The sequence below is a fragment of the Dendrobates tinctorius genome, unplaced genomic scaffold, assembly GCF_039654945.1.
Source record: "Dendrobates tinctorius isolate UK_male_01 unplaced genomic scaffold, ASM3965494v1 ptg000003l, whole genome shotgun sequence".
In the NCBI taxonomy this organism is placed as follows: domain Eukaryota; kingdom Metazoa; phylum Chordata; class Amphibia; order Anura; family Dendrobatidae; genus Dendrobates; species Dendrobates tinctorius.
Genome location: NW_027361671.1, coordinates 93,613,720 through 93,636,909, shown reverse-complemented (window position 1 = coordinate 93,636,909; position 23,190 = coordinate 93,613,720). Strand labels below are relative to the sequence as shown.

General features: G+C 41.3%; 1 protein-coding gene across 2 annotated transcripts in view; it reads right to left on the bottom strand.

Moving 5' to 3' along the window:
- Window positions 1-8,009: 8,009 nt before the first annotated feature.
- FBXO21 (F-box protein 21) overlaps window positions 8,010-23,190 on the bottom strand; it is a 35,581-nt gene continuing 20,400 nt past the window's right edge. For both annotated transcript variants that reach the window (XM_073560635.1, XM_073560716.1), the window contains exons 8-12: window positions 22,351-22,527; window positions 16,814-16,946; window positions 16,358-16,542; window positions 9,376-9,533; window positions 8,010-9,074 (exon numbers count right to left, since the gene is read on the bottom strand). In XM_073560635.1, the coding sequence (XP_073416736.1) occupies window positions 8,890-9,074; window positions 9,376-9,533; window positions 16,358-16,542; window positions 16,814-16,946; window positions 22,351-22,527 (838 nt within the window). In that variant the 3' untranslated portion in view covers window positions 8,010-8,889. The remainder of the gene's footprint in view (window positions 9,075-9,375; window positions 9,534-16,357; window positions 16,543-16,813; window positions 16,947-22,350; window positions 22,528-23,190) is intronic.

Sequence of the window (23,190 nt, the reverse complement as noted above, 5' to 3'; positions counted from 1 at the left end):
ATCAGGGGCTTTCCAAACGCGACATGGTGTCCGATCTCAATTCCAGCCAAAAAAGTCAAATGGTGCTGCTTCCCTTCTGAGCTCGGCCATGCGCCCAAATAGTGGTTTACCCCCACATATGGGGTATCAGCGTACTCAGAACAAATTGCACAACAACTTTTGGGGTCATGTTACCCTTGTAAAAATAAAAATTGAGGGTGAAAAGATCATTTTTGCAGAAAAATTAGGATTTTTTAATTGTACTGCTGTACGTTATAAACTCCTGTGAAGCCCTTGGGGGTTCAAAGTTCTCACCACACAACTAGATAAGTTCCTTGGGGGGTCTAGTTTCCAAAATAGGGTCACTTGTGGGGGTTTCCATTGTTTAGGCACATCAGGGGCTCTCCAAAATGACATGGCGTCCGATCTGAATTTCAGCCAATTTTGCATTCAAAAAGTCAAACGGCGTTCCTTCCCTTCTGTGCTCTGCCATGTGCCGAAACAGTGGTCCCCCCACATATCAGGTATCGGCGTACTCAGGACAAATTGCACAATAACTTTTGCACCCAATTTCTCCTGTTACCCTTGGTAAAATAAAAAATTTGGACCTGTAGTAATGTTTTTGTGAAAAAGTTAAATTTTTTTTTACACATTCAAAAAATTCCTGTGACGAACCTGAAGGGTTAATAAACTTCTTGAATGTGGTTTTGAGCACCTTGAGGGGTGCAGTTTTTAGAATGGTATCACTTTTGGGTATTTTCTATCATATAGACCCCTCAAAGTGACTTCAAATGTGATGTGGTCCGTAAAAATAAAATGGTGTTGCAAAAATGAGAAATCACTGGTCAGTTTTTAACCCTTATAACTTCCTAACAAAAAAAAATTTTGGTTCCCAAATTGTGCTGATGTAAAGTAAACATATGGGAAATGTTATTTATTAAGTTTTTTGTGTGCCATATCTCTGTGATTTAAGGGCATGAAAATTCAAAGTTGGAAAATTGCGAAATTTTCAACATTTTTGCCAAATTTCTGTTTTTTTCACAAAGTTTTTTCACAAGTTATATCAATGAAATTGTACCACTAACATGAAGTACAATATGTCACGAGAAAACAATGTCAGAATCACTGGGATCCATGGAAGCGTTTCAGAGTTATTACCTCATAAAGGGACAGTGGTCAGAATTGTAAAAATTGGCCCAGTCATGAACGTGCAAACTACCCTTGGGGGTAAAGGAGTTAATGAGAAAAAAAAATAACTTTTTTGAATTTAACAAATGGCCGCAATGAAACAAAGAGTGAAAAATTTAAAGAGGTCTTAATACTTTCCATACCCACTGTACATATATGCATACACATATATACATATTAACACAATCTTACAATTAGAATGGCAAAAAATGTCTACTCTGACAGGAATATCCTCAAGTAGTGTAATGAGGCCAGATGCTGGATTGCAATGTATCAAGATTAAAATTTAAATCTGTATTATAAATTATGACATGATAAAAAAAATTTAAATATATAAAATATCAAGCTATAGAAAGTGAAGGAGAATGTTGGCCAGAACTGTATAATTAGAAATGGCTGTGCCAATATGCACACTAAAGTACACTGTTGTGAGCTCAAGTGAGAACCAAGTGGGGTTTTAGAATGGCACTCAGAATATGTGATGACAACTATATGAGCATTTAATGCTATCCAAATTGCAAAAAATTGCGTATTATGCTAAAATCCACAATGTGAAATAAAGTGCACAGTGCAGGTGTCAAAATGAGGAGGAATATATTGCCAAGATGAATATGACACAGATTGTACAAGATTGGAAAACGGTGACTGGTGCAAATCCCTGAGTTAGAAGATAGTAGAGAATTAGTATCAAAAGATGAAACAGTTCAAGGATCTTACTTTCAAAGTGTCATGTGCATGATTCCCGGCTTCAGCGTGCTCCTACCCCGACAGCGCCGTTGCACTACTGAGCTTCTTGAAAAGGGGGCGTCAAAAAGGGGGTACTTTCCGTACTCACTGAATATATATATTATATACACACACACGTGGTCAAAATTGTTGGTACCCCTCGTTTAATGACAGAAAAATCCACAATGGTCACAGAAATAACTTGAATCTGACAAAAGTAATAATAGATAAAATATCTATGAAAATGAACAAATGAAAGGCAGACATTGCTTTCAACCATGCTTCCGCAGAATTAAAAAAATAAAACTCAGCGCACTGAATTTGCAGAATGGGCCAAACAAAAATTGGATTAGGACCCTCAGGTTACAAAGAACACAATGTTCAGTGATGAGGCAAACTTTTTTCGGTGGGCCATTTATATGGATATACCTAAATAAAATGGGAACGGTGACAGTTTTCTTGCGTAGGGTGTCTTGCATTGAAATCTGCTGCAATGACCCGGTACTGCGTTCACCAGATATCAACACAATTTCTATCCGCTCCTCACGTGTTAACCTCTGCGAAATGTCAATGGCTGTAAATAACTCATGAAAGAATAAAGTTAAGTTAAAACCAAGCACACAGTTTTTTCTTGCGAAATTCTCAATAAGTTTGTTGTGTCACATGACCCTCTTCCCATTGGAAAAAATAAAGTTGGATCCAAAATGGCCAACTTCAAAATGGCCACCATCCATCTTGAAAAGTTTTCCCCCTCCCATATACTAGTGTGCCACAAACAGTAAGTTGATATCACCAACCATTCCAATTTTATTTAGGTGTATCCATATACATGGCCTGCCCTGTATATACACATACATATATATAGCCCTGGCAAAAATCAAGAGACCAACGCAAAATTTTCAGTTAGTCTGATTTTTCTCTTTCTAGGTATATTTTTGAATAAAATGTAAATTGCTCTTTAATTCTATAAACTACTGACAACATGTCTCCGAATTTCCAAGCACTAAATTTTGTATTTATTTTCAAAAAATGAGAAATGGTCAAAATATAAAAAAAATGCAATGCTTGCAGACCTTAAATAATGTGAAGAAAACAAGTTCATAATCATTTAGAAACAACAATACTAATGTTTTAACTCCGGAAGAGTTCAGAAATCAATATTTTGTGGAATAACCATGATTTTAATCACAGCTTTCATGCGTCTTGGCATGCTTTCCACCAGTCTTTCACACTGCTTTTGGGTGATCTTATGCCACTCCTGGTACAAAAATTTAAGCAGTTTTGATGGCTTGTGACTATCCAATTTCCTCTTGATTACATTCCAGAGGTTTTTAATGGGGTTCAGGTCTGGAGATTGGGCTGGCCATTACAGGGATTTGATGTGGTGGTCCTTCATACACACATTGATTGACCTAGCTGTGTGGCATGGCGCATTGTCCTGCTGGAAAAACCAGTCATAAGAGTTGGAGAACATTGCCTGAGCAGAAGGAATAAACTGTTTTTCCAGGATAACCTTGTATGCGGCTTGATTCATACGTCCTTCGCAAAGATTAACATGCCCAATTCCAGCCTTGCTGAAGCATCCTCAGATCACCCATCCTCTACCAAATTTCACAGTGGGCGCAAGACACTGTGGCTTGTACGGCTCTCCAGGTCTCCGTCTAACCATTAGACAACCAGGTGTTTGGCAAAGCTGAAAATCAGAGTCATCAGAGATTACCTTACTCCAGTTCTCTATGGTCCAATTCTTCTGGTGTTTGGCAAACTTCAGCCTGGCTCTCCTTTGTTTCTCATTGATGAAAGGCTTTTTTCTACCTTTACATGACTTGAGTCCTGCCTCCAGTAGCCTATTTCGAACTGTTCTTGCCGTGCACTTCACCCCAGCTGCCTTTTGCCATTCCTTTGTAGGTCACTTGATGTCATCGTGCGGCTGCTGAGTGATATTCGTATAAGATGACGGTCATCCCGGTCATTGGAGAGTCGTTTTCGCCTGCTGACGGTCTTTAGCTGTGTTGTCCCCAATGTCTGCTGCTTGACCTTCTTGTAATGGAGTACCGTCTTAGAAATTTTAAGGATGGAGGCTCAATGTATCGCTCTGCTAGTAGAGCCAGAATTGAGCCCTTCTTTTCCTCACTCAAGACTTTTCTTTTCAACTCCTTTGGCATGATTAAGTTATTTTTTCATTCCTATTACTTTTGGGATATTACTAGCACTTGCTTTGCCATCCAGCTTGTCCTATTGCGAAAGAACTGTGAACACCACAGCAGGGTTTTTTATACTTTCTTTCATTAAATAAGATTTGGTTCAGGTGATCACCTAATCAGAAGCACAAAAGTAGAATGAGGTGTTCTCTGGTTGGAATTCAACTGACACTGGAATGGATTGGCTGTCAGACATGGAGAGAAGCAGATTTTTATAAAACCGTGCAGTGGTGTCTTAATTTTTGCCAGAGCTGTGTGTGTGTGTATATATGTGTATAATTTTTGCATGCATTTTTTTCCTGTCCATTCAATGGGTCAAAAACGCAGGCACAAAAATGCGAAAGAATTGACATGCTGCAGAAAATAAAACGCTGCAAATATGGACTGAAATTTACTGATCATACGCACAACACTTCAGAATTGTCATTGAATTACCATGCATAAGTAATCCATTGCGTTTTTGGACCATTTACTCGCGTAAAAAGACGCAGCAAATACACAATATGCACACATAGCCCAACAATAATTGGCACTGCTTTAGGTAGTCAACGAGATACTATTTTTATTGCGCTATGTTTCAAAAGGTTATTTTGCATTGCAGCAAACTTTACATCAGTAAGACATACTGCACAGAAAGAAAAGTCAAAGGAAGCAGAAATGTTCCCAATATTTATTAATTTTGGTCCAAGAGGACATAATCATACTTTTATATATTACAGATGAATGAAAAGTAGCACCTGTGCCGGAGCGTCCGGATGTTATAACAGGATACAAAAACGTATGCGGCTCAGCAAAATAGAAATGTAGTGACAAATGCATATAGCTTGCTATTCCTTTCTGATAGTGTAAATCGCCAAGATCAACCAAACAGTACAGATTTCCCTCACCAGCACATGAAATATTTTAATTACCGTATATCTCATCGACTAAATTATGTCTAATGGACTCCAAGTGATATTGTTAAGCTGGTTTTAAACACAAAGGGACTTTATTTTTTTTCTAGAAAAATGTATTTTTTTTTCTCGCTTTTTTTGGGTAGCATTTAATATTTTCAGCATTCTTGTGTGCAATTAGATTTAAATAGATCAAATAAAATAAAATTAGAATTAAATTTAAAATAAACCAGTCTTTTTTGAGCGTCAGTTGAGTTCTTTTTGTCAATGCAGTATGCTCTAGTTGTAACTTTTTTATGGGGGGGAGAAGAGAGTGGGAAAGAGGCTTGGATTCCCAAATTGGCTTCTCTACAGAAACAAAAAAAACCCCACCAAAATATTTCATATTCTTTGCATTTTACAGGTGATAGAAAAGGGTGCGTGAAGGAGACCTTTCATCAGGTTGGGAGCATAGCTGAGGCCTGGGGACGCTGCGTGGGACGCCGGAAGGTGAGAATAACACCATTTTTTATTTTAATTCTATTTTTTACAGGGATATGGTATCCAGGGCCTGGAAGAGAGTCTCCTCTCCTCCAGACCGTGGGTACCATTCGCACATTTTCCACTTACTTTGCGCATGGTGGGCACAGCCAAATGCGGAAAGTAAGTGGAACAATGCTTTCCTATGTGTGCGGAATTCCGATTCCGCACAAAGAATGAGAATGCTGCGTATTTTTCCGCAAAGCGATTTTGCCGTGGAAAAATACGCATTAGCACAGCATGTGCGGAATGCCATTGAATACAATGGGTTGCTTATTTTATGCGTTTTCGCCGCGTTTTTACGGCAAAAAACGCTGCAAAAATGCATAAAATATGCGGGAATTCTGGACGTGTGCACATAGCCTAAGGGTATATGCACACATTGCGTTTTGCTAAGAAAAATGAAGCACTTTACTGTCCCAACAAAGTGAATGAGGCTTCAGAAATCTCATACACCCGTTGCTTTTTCTTTTCCGTTGCAGATTTGAAGCAGTTTCAAATCTGCAGAATGTCAGTTCTTTCTGGCAAAAAGACACGTGGCAAAAAGGTGAGTTCTTTATGCGAGGTTTTTTTTTCCTGCCAACAGACATATTTTGGTGCAGAAATGCTTGCAGCTAATACTTAGCGTGGTCTCACAACCTTCGTCCATCTAAAAGTAGGATATGTCCGATACTAAAGGATTTCTGTTCATGTATTGAATATATGAAGAATTTTAACACTGACTTTCAGGAGCCTGCCAAATGCAAAATAAGGATACGTTCCTGCAGTTACAACCAACGGTCACAAGAGGTCTATATGTGAGTAAATATATGGAATATATATGGTCTTGTCGGAATGCAAAAACTATAGTACAATTCCTATTATAGGGAAACCCACTTCCCCAACAATAGACAGATTACTGTTCAGAAAACAGCATCCATACATGGGAGTGATAAACAGCGGTTCACGCTTATGGTCCATACTTCGCGCCTAGCTGTACTTAAATTGATTACAAATTAAGTGTTTTTTCCTCAAACTTACATTACTGAGTTTTCTTTAAGATAGGCCTTTAAAGGGAATCTGTCAGCAGGTTTTTGCTATGTAAATTGAAGACAGCATGCTTTAGGGATTAACCATTTAGTAAAACGAAAAAAGTGGTTTGGTACCGTGTTAGCCAGTAGAAAAAAAAAAAAATAATGTGGGTGAGAAACAAAATAGGAATCTTGTGGGTATGATACCGTTTAAGGGATTAAAACACAGATTTCAGTGATGCCACTCTTGTCAAGCTCTGTGGTTGTGTTACAATATCCAAAAATAGAAAAAAGTTGCACTCACCATCCGATTAAGTGTCCTTTATTTAATCATGGAACTGTGGGCTCAGCGGGAGGATGGTGGGGGACTTCAGGAAACGACGGCTGTTTCACGCACACTGCGCTTCAACGGGTTTGGTGCACGGAACCGTTGAAGTGGTGTGCATGAAACGGCCGTCGTTTCCTGAAGTCCCCCACCATCCTCCCGCTGAGCCCACTGTTCCATGATTAATAAAGGACACTTTTAATCAGAGGGTGAGTGCAACCTTTTTTTCTATTTTTGGACATTGCAAGTACAATTGTTTTCTCGGTATGCACCTGTTCTCCGAAGTTTGATGGTGACTTGCTGACAAACTGATCAGGCTGAATATAGCTGCTTTAACCACGGATTTAGTGCCAGCAATTTCTCTGCTACAAGCGTTTTCACAAGACTGTAGCTGTGTTAGCTGGCAATGATTGTTTTAGCACCAAGAGCTTCTCATTGCTGGGACACACCAGAGCCAGCATGATAGTCCGACATGATCTCTTCTGTAATGGGCACCTCACTGTCTAAGGACTTTGTACATGGAGAGCCTGGTGTGGGTGGGGCAGCTTCCTCAGCTCTGCTGCATTGCTAAATCTAAAAACTGTGTGTCAGAACAGCTGCAACCAGTAAACAAAAAGCTATATCCATGGATTCAACGTCTCTTTGCCTATATCAGGCTGCTCTCAGATGAGGTAGTAATAACCTGCTGATAGATTCCCTTTAATATCAGTTTGGCGATGATCCAACTCTCGGCATGCCTTTCAATCATCTGTTTGAAAGGATCGTAGTGCTTTGTGAATGCTGCGGCCTCCTTGTCACTCAGTTTAAATCTATGTGGTCCACACAGTACTGGCCGTGCTAGGTATAGCAGCACGAGACCACTACCTTCAATGAATTACTGCAATACACATCACAGCTGCTACTTTGTAAGGGAACACAAGTAAATGGAGCAGGAGAGGCTGCAGCACTTACCAAGCTCTGATAAATGGGGATGATGAGAGTCTGACTCCTACAAACTGGATAGATGCATATCCTAAGATTCTAAAACTGGAAGGCTCCTTGAAGCCAAAACCAAGTGGTCAATCCAAAGACAGAAAGTTTAACTTAAGGATTCTACTCCCCCCATTTCTAACTTCTTAGGTTTCAGTCAGTGAGCCTGTTGGCAGATAAAGGTGGCTACTGTCCGCTATTAAGATACATTAGAAAGTTTAATTTAGTCTGATTTATAAAAACGTAGACTGACAAATATACAATAACCTGTGGGATCCTGGTTGCACAGATGTGCAAAAGAAATAAGGTTTCAGATAGCTGAGAATATGTGCTAGATAGGATGCGAGAGCCATGCTAGGAATTTTTCTGCCCACAAAACTAGGAAATCTACTATACATCCAAAGTAATGGAGAAAAGGAATTGTCCCAATTAATACACTTATAAAAAAAAAAAATATAGCAGCAAATAAATAAGCTTTGTGGTTACCACATCAGTAACAAATAAATATGTAACACGGCTGCTGAACACATGGAACAATTAAATCAGCTTAGCGATAGAGAAAGGAAAAATGAAGCAAAAGAGAACTCCATACTGGCTGGATGAAGACTGAGAAAGTTCCCTGGTAGTAATGAGAGAACCATGTTCTGCTATAAGAGCACAGTTCTCCAATACATAATGTGTAGTGCAATAAGACGCATATGCTTACACAGCTTTCTCATAGATGTATAGAGGTAATCTGATAAAAGTGAGATTTTCTGTGGTTGTCTTGCCCTAGGTACCTCATGCTATAAGTGATGAATGTTTATAGTAAGGTTATGATGGGGAAAATACATATCATAGCATGCTGAATAGTATATGTATGAAGGGTCTCTAAACTCACAAACATTGAGTTCTAGCTCATATTTCTACGCTGTGAGCAGCACACGCAGCAAGAACAACATGGACATGAACATATATAAAATGTATTGTCATAGCTTATCCTATTTGACAGTGTTCAATCGTTCTGAAGTCTGAAATGAAAGGGGGTAAATAAAATAACTATAAATAAAAAAATTGGAAAAAAATTTCCAAAATCCAATTCATGGCTCCAGTGGCGGGGCGTCGGGCTGTTTAGGTGAACTCGGCGCAGTGAAGTCAGTGTCTTCGGGATATTGAAGCTGTAGTTCTTTATTTGATACATAGTGATCTCCTGAAAAGTCAGAGAAGTAATGGCCGATATCAGGGTGCTGAATCGGTCCTGGATCTGGATGTGGCTCAAGATTTTCTGAGGAGAAGACAATAGAGGATTTTGAAAATCATGAGTATTGGCACGTACCATTTATGCAATTTGAAATATTAAGGGTACAAGGCTGAGACATTGCATATTTAATGTAAATGATACAAACGTGTTGTAACAATTACTAAGCAGTATGGAAGAACAAACTAGAAAAATACCTAAAATTACTAATATTTAAATCAGGTAAACCTACCATTAAAGTCTGCATTCACTGACAGACTCGGCCCAAGTAGACTCCAAGGCTAATGTAAGTTTTCTGCTTCACCCTATATGGCTGGTCACTACTCACCCTGTGCAACATAACTGCAAGATCCGTCTTCAAGCAGGATGCTATAAAATGGCTGGTTCGCTCCTTGAGGGAGGTGGTGAACACTCAAGTTTTCAATCCAGTCTGGTGGCATCATGCACACAGGATCCCAGCCAAAGATCACACCACTATAGCTATACCTATACGTCAGATTGGGTAAACAAAAAGAACGAAGCTTCAGTAAAATGTGAGTGAGCACAACACTTTCCACGATATATTATCCGATATCACAATTCAGTTCAGATGTACGGAAAAGATTTCCGGTAGAAGAAAGTGAGTGAGTTTATAGTGCATCACGATATGGATATGCCGTACTGATTTTGGTTTACAAAAAAAACAATCTAAAATATTTTTTTTTATTCCAATCAATTTTTATTGTAGGAAGTTACATTAGAAAAAAAGGATAAATTCAGGTATCAATGGCATTAATACACAAAGAGAACAACACTGCAACACGTGGTAGTATATCTTTTGATTATGATTCACATTTCCTATCACACCACCAACAATCATGTCTGATGCAAGTTATAACTTTTTTTTTTTTTGGTTAATCAACACCTAATACATATAAAGTCAACCTACCATTTACTCTTTAATCCTCAAAACGAGGGCTTCAAACAACCAGAACCAGAGAGTAAGAAAGGAAGATAAGAAAGGGGAAGGGAGGAAGAGGTGGGGGGGGGGGGGGGGGGAGAACCATGGATGGTTGCAAAGAGGCAACCAGGGAGGGGGAGGGGGGAGCTAGGGAATTAGATGGCGTTCCGGGGTAGCCCGAGCAGTAACAACAACATAGATATAAACATCTTGAATATTGACATGTGGTACGGATGAACTCCCTGCGTAACGCTCTCTTTGACCCTATCTGACCCATTTTATTAATCTCAGACAGTTTGCCCTGGAAACAGATGCCTGACAGGGGATGCATATACAGAGTTTAGCCACGTGTCCCAAGTCTGAAGTATTTTGTTTTTGGCGCGGATGGAGTGAGCCAGACAGAACTCGTATTGGCACTGGAGATTAATTCGGTTATATAGTTCAACTAATGTAGGTGTCCTTGGGGATTTCCAATAGCTACTTATGCAATATCTGGCAGCAACTATAATGTGAACCAATAATCCCCTGGATTCCCAAGAGAACTCCTCTATACCCACGTTTAGCACTGCCAGACCCGGATTCGGATTAATAGGATTGCCTGTCCGCTCACCCATCAGGCCAAACACCTCCAGCCAGAACGAGAAAACCTTGGGACAAGCCCACCAGCAGTGACCAAGAGTACCCCTTTGGAGGCAGCCCTTCCAACAATGTGGCGAATAATTTGGGAGGAATTGTGCTAAGTTGGCTGGGGACCGATACCATCGCAGGTGTACTTTTTTCAGTTGCTCCAGATGATTTATGCACTTGGAATATTTTTGGATATTTGCTGAAGCCGAGTGCCAGTTTGAAGGAGAGGTAGAGACATTCAACTCCACGTCCCATTTATTCATATAAGGAGATTTTTGCTCTTCGGGGGGGGTTATTGAGCTATTTGTATGTTGAGGAGATACCTTTGGATTTAATTATCTTTTTAAATACCAAAGCCTTTGTTGTAGGTAACAGAGGATTCGACTTTAGAGGAAATTTAGAGGCCAGAAAATGACTAATTTGGATGTGTTGATAGAAACAACCCTTTAAAGAGGGGTGTTTCCGTACTATTTCATTAAAGGGATTAACACCCAAGTCAGGGTGGTTTCACATTAGCGCTTTTTAAGCGCACGCACGGCCGGGGTAGCTCCGCCCCCGAGCCGGCTCTCTGCCCGGTGTGCCCGCCCCTTGCTTGTAGCGCCGCCTCCTAGCGCACAGCGGCGTCTGCGATCGGCGCACCCTATCTTTAGCATAGGGTGCGCAGATCGTGCGCAGGCCGTGCGCTAGTTGCGCTTTGACCTGCGCTGCGCACTTTTGACGGTGCGCCGTGCGCGCCAAAATCAAACTTTTCGGATTTTGGCGAGCACGGCGCACCGTCAAAAGTGCGCAGCGCAGGTCAAAGCGCAACTAGCGCACGGCCTGCGCACGATCTGCGCACCCTATGCTAAAGATAGGGTGCGCCGATCGCAGGCGCCGCTGTGCGCTAGGAGGCGGCGCTACAAGCAAGGGGCGGGCACGCCGGGCAGAGAGCCGGTTCGGGGGCGGAGCTACCCCCGGCCGTGCGTGCGCTTAAAAAGCGCTAATGTGAAACCACCCTCAGAGAATAGATCTGCCAGCACTGTAATACCCGATCCCTCCCACCTGGCTAGATTCAAAAAGGGAATTTGAGATTCCAACGACTTGAGGGAAATCTCTGAAAAAGAGGAATCTGAATCTTATGAATCAAGTCATTTCGCCAGACCTCCAGGGAAGCTGACATGGTGGGAACACACGGGGAGAACCGTGAACGGCTCAAATATTCTGCTTCCATCATTCTTCTGACCGAGCCCTGGCGGGACAGGAAATTTTCAATCTGAGCCCATCTATGTGAATTGCCTGGACGCCACCATTCCTTTAGTGATTCAATTAGTAAGGCTTTATAATATGCCGTTATGTTTGGGGTGCCCAGTCCCCCTGAGTCATATGGGGGATATAACACTTTACCTGCGACCCTGGCCCTTTTATTACCCCAGACAAATTTGTTAGTCAACGATTGAAGTTTCATCAGGGTTTTGTGAGAAATTTTGATGGGTAAGCATCTGAGCACATACAATATTTTGGGTAAGAAAACCATTTTAAAGGACTGTATCCTGGCCATCCAGGACAACGATATTTTTTCATACCTTCCCAATTCCTTTTCTAAATTTTGGATCAGAGGTTCCAAATTTTCTTTAATTAACATCTGCGATGGTGTCAGCTTAATACCTAAATAAGGTATCCCCCTGTCGCACCATTTGAATTGAAAGGCCCCCTCCAGCACACTCCTGGCCTCCACCGGTACATTAAACGGCAATATCAAAGACTTTGCCGCATTAAGCTTATAATACGACACTTTAGAAAAGTTCGATAATGTGTTCACCACTGCTGGAATCGAATCTACAGGGTTAAAACAGGAAACTATCACATCATCTGCGTATAAACCAAGTTTATGTTCAAATTCCCCAACTCTTATACCAGAAATGGCTATGTTTTTTCGTATAGCTTCCGCCAGAGGTTCTACCACTAAAGCAAAAATAGCGGGAGACAATGGACACCCCTGGCGAGTGCCATTACTTATTTGAAATTTAGATGACAGAAACCCCGATGCCAACACTGACGCATTTGGGTAAGAGTAGAGAGCTAGAATGGATGACTTAATTTTCCCCAAGAACCCGAATTTTGTTAGAACTCTCTCCAGGTATCCCCAGTGCACCCTGTCAAAGGCTTTTTCAGCATCAAGAGACAGGAATGCACTGGGTTCACCCGATATCTCCACCAGTCCAATCAAGTCAAGCATCTGTCTGGTGCCATCCTTAGATTGCCTGCCTGTCACAAAACCAACTTGGTCTGGAGCCACTAAGGCCGGGATCACTTTATGAAGTCTATCCGCCACTAGTTTGGCATAAATTTTAACATCACAATTTAGGAGTGAAATGGGCCTAAAATTACCCGGGGTGTCTGCAGGTTTCCCTGGCTTGGGTAGCGTGATAATAATCGCTTCCAAGTTGTCTGGAGAAATTGACCCTTTATTTTGCCAAAAATTGAAGGTTTTTAACAGAAAAGGGGACAGAGTGGATGTAAATTGTTTGTAATATTCGTATGGCAGCCCATCGGGGCCCGGGGCAGAGTTAGACTTAGTCATTTTGATGGCACCTAGGATTTCATGTGTAGTAAAGGGAAGATTAAGTTCCTCTAATTGCTCATCTGAGACCCGGGGAAGATCCAGGGTGTCTAGAAAGCCCTGTAAATCCACTTGAGTCGGCTGTGACGTGTTGGAATCATATTTTAGATTATACAGGGCCTCATAATATTTTGCAAATGCTTCTGCTATTTCAATGGGATGTCTAGTGATTGTTCCATTTGGGTCCCTCAGGAATTCTATTTTAGATTGAATCTCACGTTTTTTCGTCCTTCTTGCCAATAAGGACCCCGCTCTATCCCCCATAGCATAAAATGTCGATCTATTTTTTTTTAGATTATGTTCGTATTTTTGCAGGAGTAGGGATCTTAGTTGGAATCTATGGGTTACAATTTCTTTAGTCAAGTTAGGGGTTGCTTTGGCTTTATTCAGGAATTCAAGGTGATGAATACGGGTTAATATATATTTAATATCTGCGTCTTTTTGCCGTTTATGGATGGAGGCTAGTTTAATGAACTGCCCCCTGACTACTGCTTTATGAGCAGCCCACAGGGTCTCGTCAGAAATTTCCCCATTATTATTAAGTTTGAAATATTCTGTTAACTCTAACTCTACTTCATCATGTACCTTCTGCCTACCAAGCAAGCTAGTATTCAATCTCCACCTGGGGGAATTTTGAACATTAAAGCCACCCTGAACAGACAAAGAGATCGGCGCATGATCTGTCCAAGTGATTAAACCAATATCAGCTGCAACACAATTACTTATAGATTTGCTGTCGACCAAAAAGAAATCAATTCTACTGTATGAGCGATGCCTGGAAGAGAAGAATGTATAGTCTCTTTCTGATGCGTGTAAATATCTCCAGATGTCATGAAAATGGAATTCATTGATGAGATGCTTAAGTTCCTTAGCATGTGAGATGTTGCTGTTGGAGCAATCCATGGAGCGTATAACAGGTATATTAAAACCTCCACAGATGATTTCCGCCCCTGTGGCAGTATCTTTGAATGCTTGGAAAAATTTCCTAGCAAAGGTCAATTGCGATGAATTTGGGGAGTAGACCGTTGCCAAGGTATAAGGGACGCTGTTGATATAACAAGACAAAATAATATATCTTCCATCCGCTCCATAATTGACATTTATCAATTTAAAGGCCACTGAGTTCTTTATTAAAATGGCCACTCCTCCTCTTTTTTTTAAGTCATTAGCAAAAAAGGCGTGTTGAAACCTGGGATGAAGTATCCGTTTATTATCTGTGGAAAGAAGGTGGGTCTCCTGAATGCACGCTATATCATAGTTAGATGCCTTCACCTCTCTCCACATCATTGACCTTTTTGCTGGGGAGTTGAGTCCGTTCACATTAATAGACAATATCTTAATTCTCATATTGGAGCCGCAGGGGGGTTTGAATTCCTAGGAACGCCATCAGGGATGAGAAGGGTTAGACCAACAAGGAATTGAAAGAAATTTCCGAAAAAAATTAAAGAACATTTGTGAGAAGAAGAAGAAGAACAAAAACAAAAAAGTTCCATCAACACCGGTTTGCCCCGAGTAGGGTGACCGGCGTATAACCGCTCGCCATAGGCGAGAACATCAGGGGGGCTACGTGACATCCCGTGTCACAGGAGCAAGGACAGCAGGTGCCATAAGCAGGAAGGAGTCCCAGCTAAGTTGCTGACCATTCAGGGTTAATCCTGTTTGGAGATCCTCTTTCATTCTCCCGCACACCAGGGTTTGGTGGGTGGGCTATTCCCCAGTCATCCAGCAATTTGCCCAGCCGAGAAGGAGTATGACATATGCAAGTGCCTCCATCTTTGAAAATTATCATCCTCACCGGAAAACCCCACTTGTACTTGATGTCTTGATCTCTAAGGAGTTTAGAAAGGTGGGCGAATTCTCTTTTATTAAGAGTTGTAGCAGAAAGATCTGGGAAGATTTTTAGTCCCATGAAAGTGTCTGGCAGGGCTGGACTTTCCCTCAGTGTGTACAGCACAGCTTCTTTTGTTTTATAGAAATGAAGTCTAGCCAGGACATCTTTAGGCAGAGCTGGATCTATGCCTTTGGATTTAGGGACTCTATGAATTCTGTCCCCTATCAGGTCTCTGGCGTCCCATCTAGGAAGTATAAGCTGCAGAAACTTGTGGAAGTATTCATGGAGGTCTTTATCTGCTACAGATGAGGGAATCCCTCTGATTTTTAGGTTATTTCTTCGGGATCTGTCCTCTATATCACTGATTTTAAGTTTTAATGCCTCCACCTCCTTTTCCAAAGCTGTGTTAGCGTCTATCAGATTGTTATGTGATGTGGCAAATTCAGCCATTTTAGTTTCTACATGCTCTGTGCGATCACCCAGAGACCTGATTTCTTCCTTCAGCTCTCTGACTATTTCTCTGAGATCACCCTGTAGGGAAGCCCTCAGCGTTTTCAGCAGAGATTGCATTGTTTCCTCTTTCAGAGGAATGCCTGTATTGCCTCTCACGCAGCCTGTATCTCCTTGTGAGGAGTGGGAAGATGCTGAGTGGGAAGCCAGCGCCATCTTGCTTGGTGAGGAGACTTCCCTATCCCGGGGGTAAAAGTCTGTCAGCTAGGCTGGAGTGCCAGTTTTTTTAGGTCTCAACTTAGGCATCGCTGAGGGCTGGGGTTAAGGCCCTTTTACATTTAGCGATGCACCAGCGATCCGACCCGGTCAGGATCGCTGGTGCATCGCTAAATGATCGCTAGTGAGCTTTCACACAGAAAGATCTCACAGCGATGCAGCAGCGACGCAGCGGACGATACTCACCTTTCACACACAGCGATGAAAACGTCCTCCCGCCCGCCTCCACGCGTCCAGAAATGGAGCCGGACATTCTCGCGCGATCAGCGATGGACAGCGGGGGAGCCGGTCGGAGGTAAGTATCAGACATAGCGATATCGCTAGCGATATAGCTATAACGTCACAAAATCGGTGACGTTATTGCGATATCGCTAGCGATATCGTTGTGTGTAAAACCCCCATAACTCACACCTCCTTTAGCTGGTAATCCTGTTATCTGTGAGCTGATAAGAGCCGGTTTATCCTGCTGAAGCATTATAGGTTTCTTTTTTAAATACAAAAATTTAAACAAATACAAAAATTGGATATTACTTTTGCATTGCCTGCAAGTTCGGACTAGCATGTAACATATTACAATGGCTTCCTACCTTTTGTGCCTCACGAGAAGTCCTACAGAATAGCACACTTCCTTCTCGCTGGATCGGAGCTTCACGTGTGGCCCACTGTCCTCTTTGCGTCTCTCTATATGCTCCAAGGTATGCTGGACTAGATATGCTACAGCACCATGCTGTGAAGGGTCCAAAGCTTGAATATTCTGCAGAATATCTAGTACCTGAAAAGTGAAAGTAGAACATCAAAATGACAATGAAATGGTACACTTGGTGACACCCTCTAAACGGCTTTAATTTCCTTTCTAATCAAATCTTTTAATGATCGTGGTGCCGTCATCATCCTTCACACATGACATGGTACCACCTTCACTTAGGCTAGGCAAGTCAGCAGTGCAGCTCTTAAGGGGAATATCTTCCTAATATATTACATAGAGATCCATTTTTACATTACATAAGTTCGTATTAAAAAGTTATAAGAGCGGACAGATCTACCTTTTCAGGCCAAATCCCCAAATGGAAGTATAATCTTGCTTGTAGCAGTAGGTGCTGCACACTGTCTGGATACATGGCCAGGTATAGATCCAGAGACACTCTCAGCAGCATAAAGCTGCGATCTTTACTTTCCCTACAAGATATAAGATGTAAATAGGATGTGACTGTACAGTCTGTAGTCTCCAATATGCAAATCGTACATGATGAGCTGTCAATGCACTAACTTATCACAAGGACATAAGGAATTGCGATTCCTTGCCATTCAGTAAACCTCTTTGTAACCTGTGATTGATCTCATCTGGAGTAGGCTACGTTTACTTCTGTTGTACAAAAAACCATTGGCCTTATTTTATACGAGTGGCTAAAGGCCTTTAAGTTTTAACCCCTTCACAACATATGACATATATTTACATCAGATGTCAAGTCCTTGCCTTTTATGCGGGCCCATATCTTTCTCGGCAGAATATATCTGCACTAAAAGCCATGGGCGAAGCGGAGCTCTGCCCGCGGCTCTTAACCGGTTTTATTTAACATGCACAGGCAAGGGGGCATGTCATTCTATGTACCCATCGACTCGTCTGTGACGCGATCATGGGGCGGAGAGGGGTTGCCATAACAGCTGGTGTCTTCATAGGAGATTGTGATTTTAGTTACACATAGCAGCGCAGATACACTTATGTATAGCACAAGTGATCAGACGATCGCAGCTTCAAGTCCTCCAAGGCTGGTTTCACACTTGCGTTTTTTTGCGCTGGATTTTAGCGCTAAAAAACGCATGCGTTTTTTTTCCTATATTTTGCATGGGATGCGCTTATGTGCGCATACAAATGCGTTTGTATGCGTTTTTCCACGCATGCGTTTTTTTGTGGTATGCGCTCGGGCGCACAAAATGCATCCTGTTGCATTTTTTGGGTGTCCGACTTGCCTCAAAAAACCGCATGCGCGCGCAATGCGTTTTTTTTACAGCAAGACACCCATTATGAGTCTATGGGTGCGCATATGTGTGCATTGCCATGCTCATGTATACGTTTTTTGCGCATGCGTTTTTTTGTTGACCATTAGTTAGACAATGGAATTTAGGGGTTTGGGTTATAGTTAGGGTTAGTTAAGGGGGGTTAGGGTTAGTATGGTTTGGTTAAGGGTTAGGGTTAGTTAGGGTTTAGGGTTAGGGTAGGGTTTGGTTAAGGGTTAGGGTTAGTATGGTTTGGTTAAGGGTTAGGGTCAGGGTTAGGGTATGGTTTGGTTAAGGGTTAGGGTTAGTAAAGTCATGGTTTGGGTTAGTGTGAGGGGCCAACTAATGTTGGAAAAAACGCAAAAGCGGTAAAAACGCACTAAAAACGCATACAAACGCTGCGTTTTTTTCATGCATGCTCATAAAAATTTCCATGCGTTTATTTGCTCGAAAAACGCGCTGCAATAAAAAAAAAGCAAGTGTAAAAGTAGCCTAAGAGAACTATTAAATACAGTAAAAAAGTTAAATATAAAGAAAACAAAACCCCAAATCACACACAAAAATGCATATCGCCCCCCCTTTAACCCATTAAAACTAAAATTATTATTATTAATAATAATACACATATTTGGTGTCACTGCATTTGGAAAAGTCCAATCTATCGAAATGTAAAATAAATTAATTTGATTGGTGAATGGCTTAATGAGAAGAAAAAAAAATGCGCAAAAATTAAGCCATCAGACAGCACTATTTAAAGCGTTATGGGTCTCAGAAAACGGTGACAGAAGTTATTTATTTATTTTTTTTTTATAAATTTTCTAATTTTTTGCTCACCACTTAAATAAAAAAACAAAACAAAAACATTACATGTTTTGTATCTGCCTACTTGTACTGACCTGGAGAATCATATTGGTAAGTCAGTTTTGCCGAGAAAAAGGTAAATTTAAAAAAAAAAAAAAATAATAATATATAGTGGAATTGCACTTTTTTTTGCCATTTCAACGCACTTGGAATTTTTTTTCCTGTTTTCCAGTGCATCACATGATAAAATGAAGGATGTAATTCAAAAATACAACTATTTCTGCAAAAAACAAGCCTCATACAGCTATGTGGAAAAATAAAACGAAAAAATGGGGTGAAGAAGTTAAAGGAGTTCACTGTGCATATAGCATTGATGACCCTTATATTGTTAGGGTCTGACGCTCAGCATCCCCGACCCGATTAGCTGCTTCAAGCTTCGGCAGTGGCCAGTTGCAAACACAGAATGTACAGTAGTTTCACATTGGAGTGCCATGCTGTGTGTAGAAGCTGCTGCTGAGTACTGCAGAACTACTCCTATTCAAAAAGAGGAGCCCCCCTGAGTTGTTGAGCGAGTGTTGGGTGTCAGACAACACCGATCGAAGGGTAAGTTATCAAAATCATATGCCGGAGAATCACTATAAGCTTGTGACTTTTTTTTGTCTGTCTGAACCTGTATTCTACATACCTTTTTGTGGAATGTTATCTAGTGCAATCTAGAAAGTAAGTTCCTGGCTCACCTAAAAGTGTTGTCCACTACCATTATATTTTTTTTAGAAACAGGACAATGGTGGTCACACACACATACCAAAACAAAACCTTCTGGACCTGCACCATTCCTCTGCTAGTCTCCCAGCTTTCTTCTCTGGCAGGACACCGGTATTGCTTGGCTGCACACTTGTCTTCTATGCCAGCAGGTAGAGAGAGCTAGGAGGCCATCTCTTCTTACTAATACAAAACCTCACTGCTGTAGCCAATGAGCAGCCACTGATTGGCTGCAGATCTCATGTGACGTCCATTGGTTGAAGAAGCAGCAAGGAGACTAGTGGGGAATTCTGCCAATGATGCAGATCATTACAGAAGTCCGGTAGTGGAGCATCTGTTTTTTTAGGACCATTATGGACCCATTTGTAAAATAAAATACAAAAATAAAATAATAGACAACTCCCTTAAAAGGAATATGTAAAAAATTGAACTGTTTAAATCAGGTTTCTGGCCTAGATGTATTGTTTATAGTTTTCAGCATTTTTTTTTTTCCTCATATCACAATCCAAATTAAAACAAGTAATGTTGTAACTTTCACACAGGCGACTGGAACCATTTTAGAAATATACTTCCTGCTCTTTCAGGAATAGGTATAGGCGGACTCATGGATGTTCAGGTCCATCAGGTTCAGACAACCATTTTTTTTTTTTTTTTTCCCCATAAAGTTCGGCTCGGATACCAGAACTTGATCCTGAAACCGGACCCCAGTCAAATGAATTGGGAGCCCGAGCATCCGGCGGTTCCCAAGCTATCATCTGTGTGACAGTGTGGGAAACAGCGGCTCTAACCATCGGTCACAGCGGCTGGATATAGCTTTTCCCACGCTATCACAGAGGACAACAGCTGTGACCAGCGGTGAAAAAGTTACAGCCAGTCAGGCGTCGGCTGATGACTACTACTCTGATCATCTTTCATCTTGTCTCACTGATAGCTGCAAGAGCAGGCGACACTGATGAGAGCATTTACCAGCCAGCTTCTGTGCAGAATAAGAGGTCAGTGAGATATACAATTAATGCAGTGCATATGTAGCTTTCTGTACATCTATTTAGCTAATAGAGAAACAAAAGAAAAAAAATAGAGTGTGTGGTCCCACTTATTTTTAATAAGGAGCTGAGGGAAAGCAAACAGCTAGGGGCTGGTATTATTCTGGGAAGAGGGCAATAAATATGGAGCTTCCCAGGATATTCACCTCAGTTCACAGCTGTCTATCTAGCCTTTAATAGTTTTTAAAAATGGAGGACCCTGCAAAAAAAAAAAAAAAAAAAAAAAGTAGGGTCCCCCCATTTTTAATAACCATCAAAGACTAAACAGACAATTGTGAGCTGATGTTAATAGGCTGGGAAGGGACCATGGATATTGACCCCCTCCCAACCTAATAACATCAGCCCTCAGGCACCCCAGAAATGGTGCATCCATTAGATGCGTTATTTCTGCCACTTAGCTTCAAGTCTTCCTTCTTGCCCTGGTGCATTGGCAATCGGGTTAATAGTTTTGGAGTTGAAGTCAGCTGTGTAATGTTTGCTGACATCAAGCCCAGGGTTTAGTAAAGGAGAGGAGTCTATCAGACACCTCCATTATTAAACCGGTAGTCAAAAGTTATAAAAACACAAACACACACAGAAAAGTATTTTTTCCTACCATCTTTCACCCATTACCTTTAAAAAAAAAAATCAAATAATCCAAAACAGTTTTACTGTAAATCCAACCCACAACAATTCCTAACTCTCCTACATCCAGATAGTGTGTTGAGCAGTGACAGAGTAATGTGACCGCTCAGCACACCAGTCGGAACAAACTGACTGTAGCGTGTGAACTTGGCTGCAGTTATCACAGTTCATAGCCGGTAAACTTACTGAAGTCACAGCTCGCCACATGAGAAATTGCTATTGTTAGGCTGGGGAGGGCCAAAGATGCATGGGCATTCCCAGCCCGAGAATACTAGACCCCAACTGTCTGCTTTAGCTTGGCTGGTTATCAAAAATGAGGGGGGGGGGGGGAACCCCACGTCTGTTTTTAATTATGTAAAAAAAAACGTGTGGGGATCCCTCTATTTTTGACAACCAGCCAAGATAAAACAACTCAGGGTTGCAGTCCGCAGCGGTTTTACCTGCACTTGTTATCAAAAATAATAGGGGACCACACGTCTTTTTTTTTTAATTATATATATGGTTTGCTGGCCAATCACAGCCATGCCAAGCTTTGTTCAGGCTGCCGAACCTGAACAGTAACAGGGACTTCCATGAGAAATCCTTGTTCGGGGACCGTGCACGGATACTAGGTGTCCAGTACGGACCCTGAATTTTACTGTTCGTGTTCACCCATCTTTATTTAGGAAGAGTTTTCAGCAGGGTTATAATCATCAAAGGCAGTATTCAAATGACAAGTAACACCTCTATACACAACGGATAACACAGGTCCCATTATATACAACAAGTGATGTCATAGATGACCCTGCTCCCCTTCTGGTCACAATGACCTTCGCACAGGTTCATTAGATGCTTAAATACAAAAGATAGAATGACTTGAATCCTATTGTTGCTAATATCTATGAGGATTTGCTGAAATAACAGAAAGTAAGAGTCTAGAATTGCCTCAGAAGCCAGTGTGAAAAGTACAAGACTTTTTATTTTTAAATTGTCATGTGAAAGAAAAAAAAGCCTTTTAAAACACAAAACCCAATTTAAATTATAGGTCATTTTTGATGAAACATTCTATTTTATTTTCATTGCTGCTGGTGTCCTGCACTAAATATTGTTTTGGGATTGCAATAAATTACTTCCATCCGATCCTGAGCTATACGCTGCACTCATTTTCCTATTCCGAGTCTCCCACTCCACTCCCATATCACCAGATGGCAGAAATTCTCACAACACATGTAACAGCAGCAGATGAAACTCCGTTATGCTGCCATGATAAGAAGTAGGTGGGATTCTGCAAATAGCAGCATGGAAGAAGCTCTGCTTTCTACAGATGAGCGCATTAATATCTTTATAGTTTGCTATGCACTTATTTGTGTCCTTACCTCTTCCCTAGGTTGAGAAGGTTCCCCACCATCCGCTGCAGAACATCCTTTGTGCTGACGGCTGCATAGAATTCCTCTGTAACGTGCCGTCCAATCATGTATTCACATTCCTTCGCAGTAAGACATTTCCCATAACCGAATGCATCAACATACACGTAATCGGTTATCTCTGAAGCTCTGCAAAATGAAAGATTGGAACCGTCACGTTAAATGTTGTAAAAAAAATAAATAAAATAAATAAATATGTGAAAAGACAAAAATTACGAAGCATTCTCTCTTTTCTTTGCTCTATGTTAATACAGTAAAGAAAAATCTGAAACATGGATTTTTGTGATAACTCACCGTAAAATCCTTTTCTCCGAGACGCTCATTGGGGGACACAGATACTGTGGGTGTATGCTTCTGCCGCTAGGAGGCTGACACTAAGTGAAAAGAAGAGGTTAGCTCCTCCTCCGTCGTATACACCCTTGCCTCTATTGCGGGCGGAACTCAGTTTGGTGCCAAAGCAGTAGGAGGACAACAAAATCAGCCTTAATACAGGTACAACATGTCCAGAAAGGGACCACCCTTATATCACATAAATAAATGCGTATTAACTAAACAAAAACAGAGCCAACTGGCTAATAGAGTGGGTGCTGTGTCCCTGAAAACCACAGAACAGAGGAAAAAATCCTCCAATATTTGAGAAAAAAACAAAAACAGGCAGAGATGCTTACCTGTATAGACAGGCCTCAATGCAAATGCACTAACAGGGTGCAGCGGACCCAAGTAAAATGTCAACTGCACAGGTGCAATAATACCTAATGAAACAGCCAGCCTACAATCAGGGATTGGCCGTGT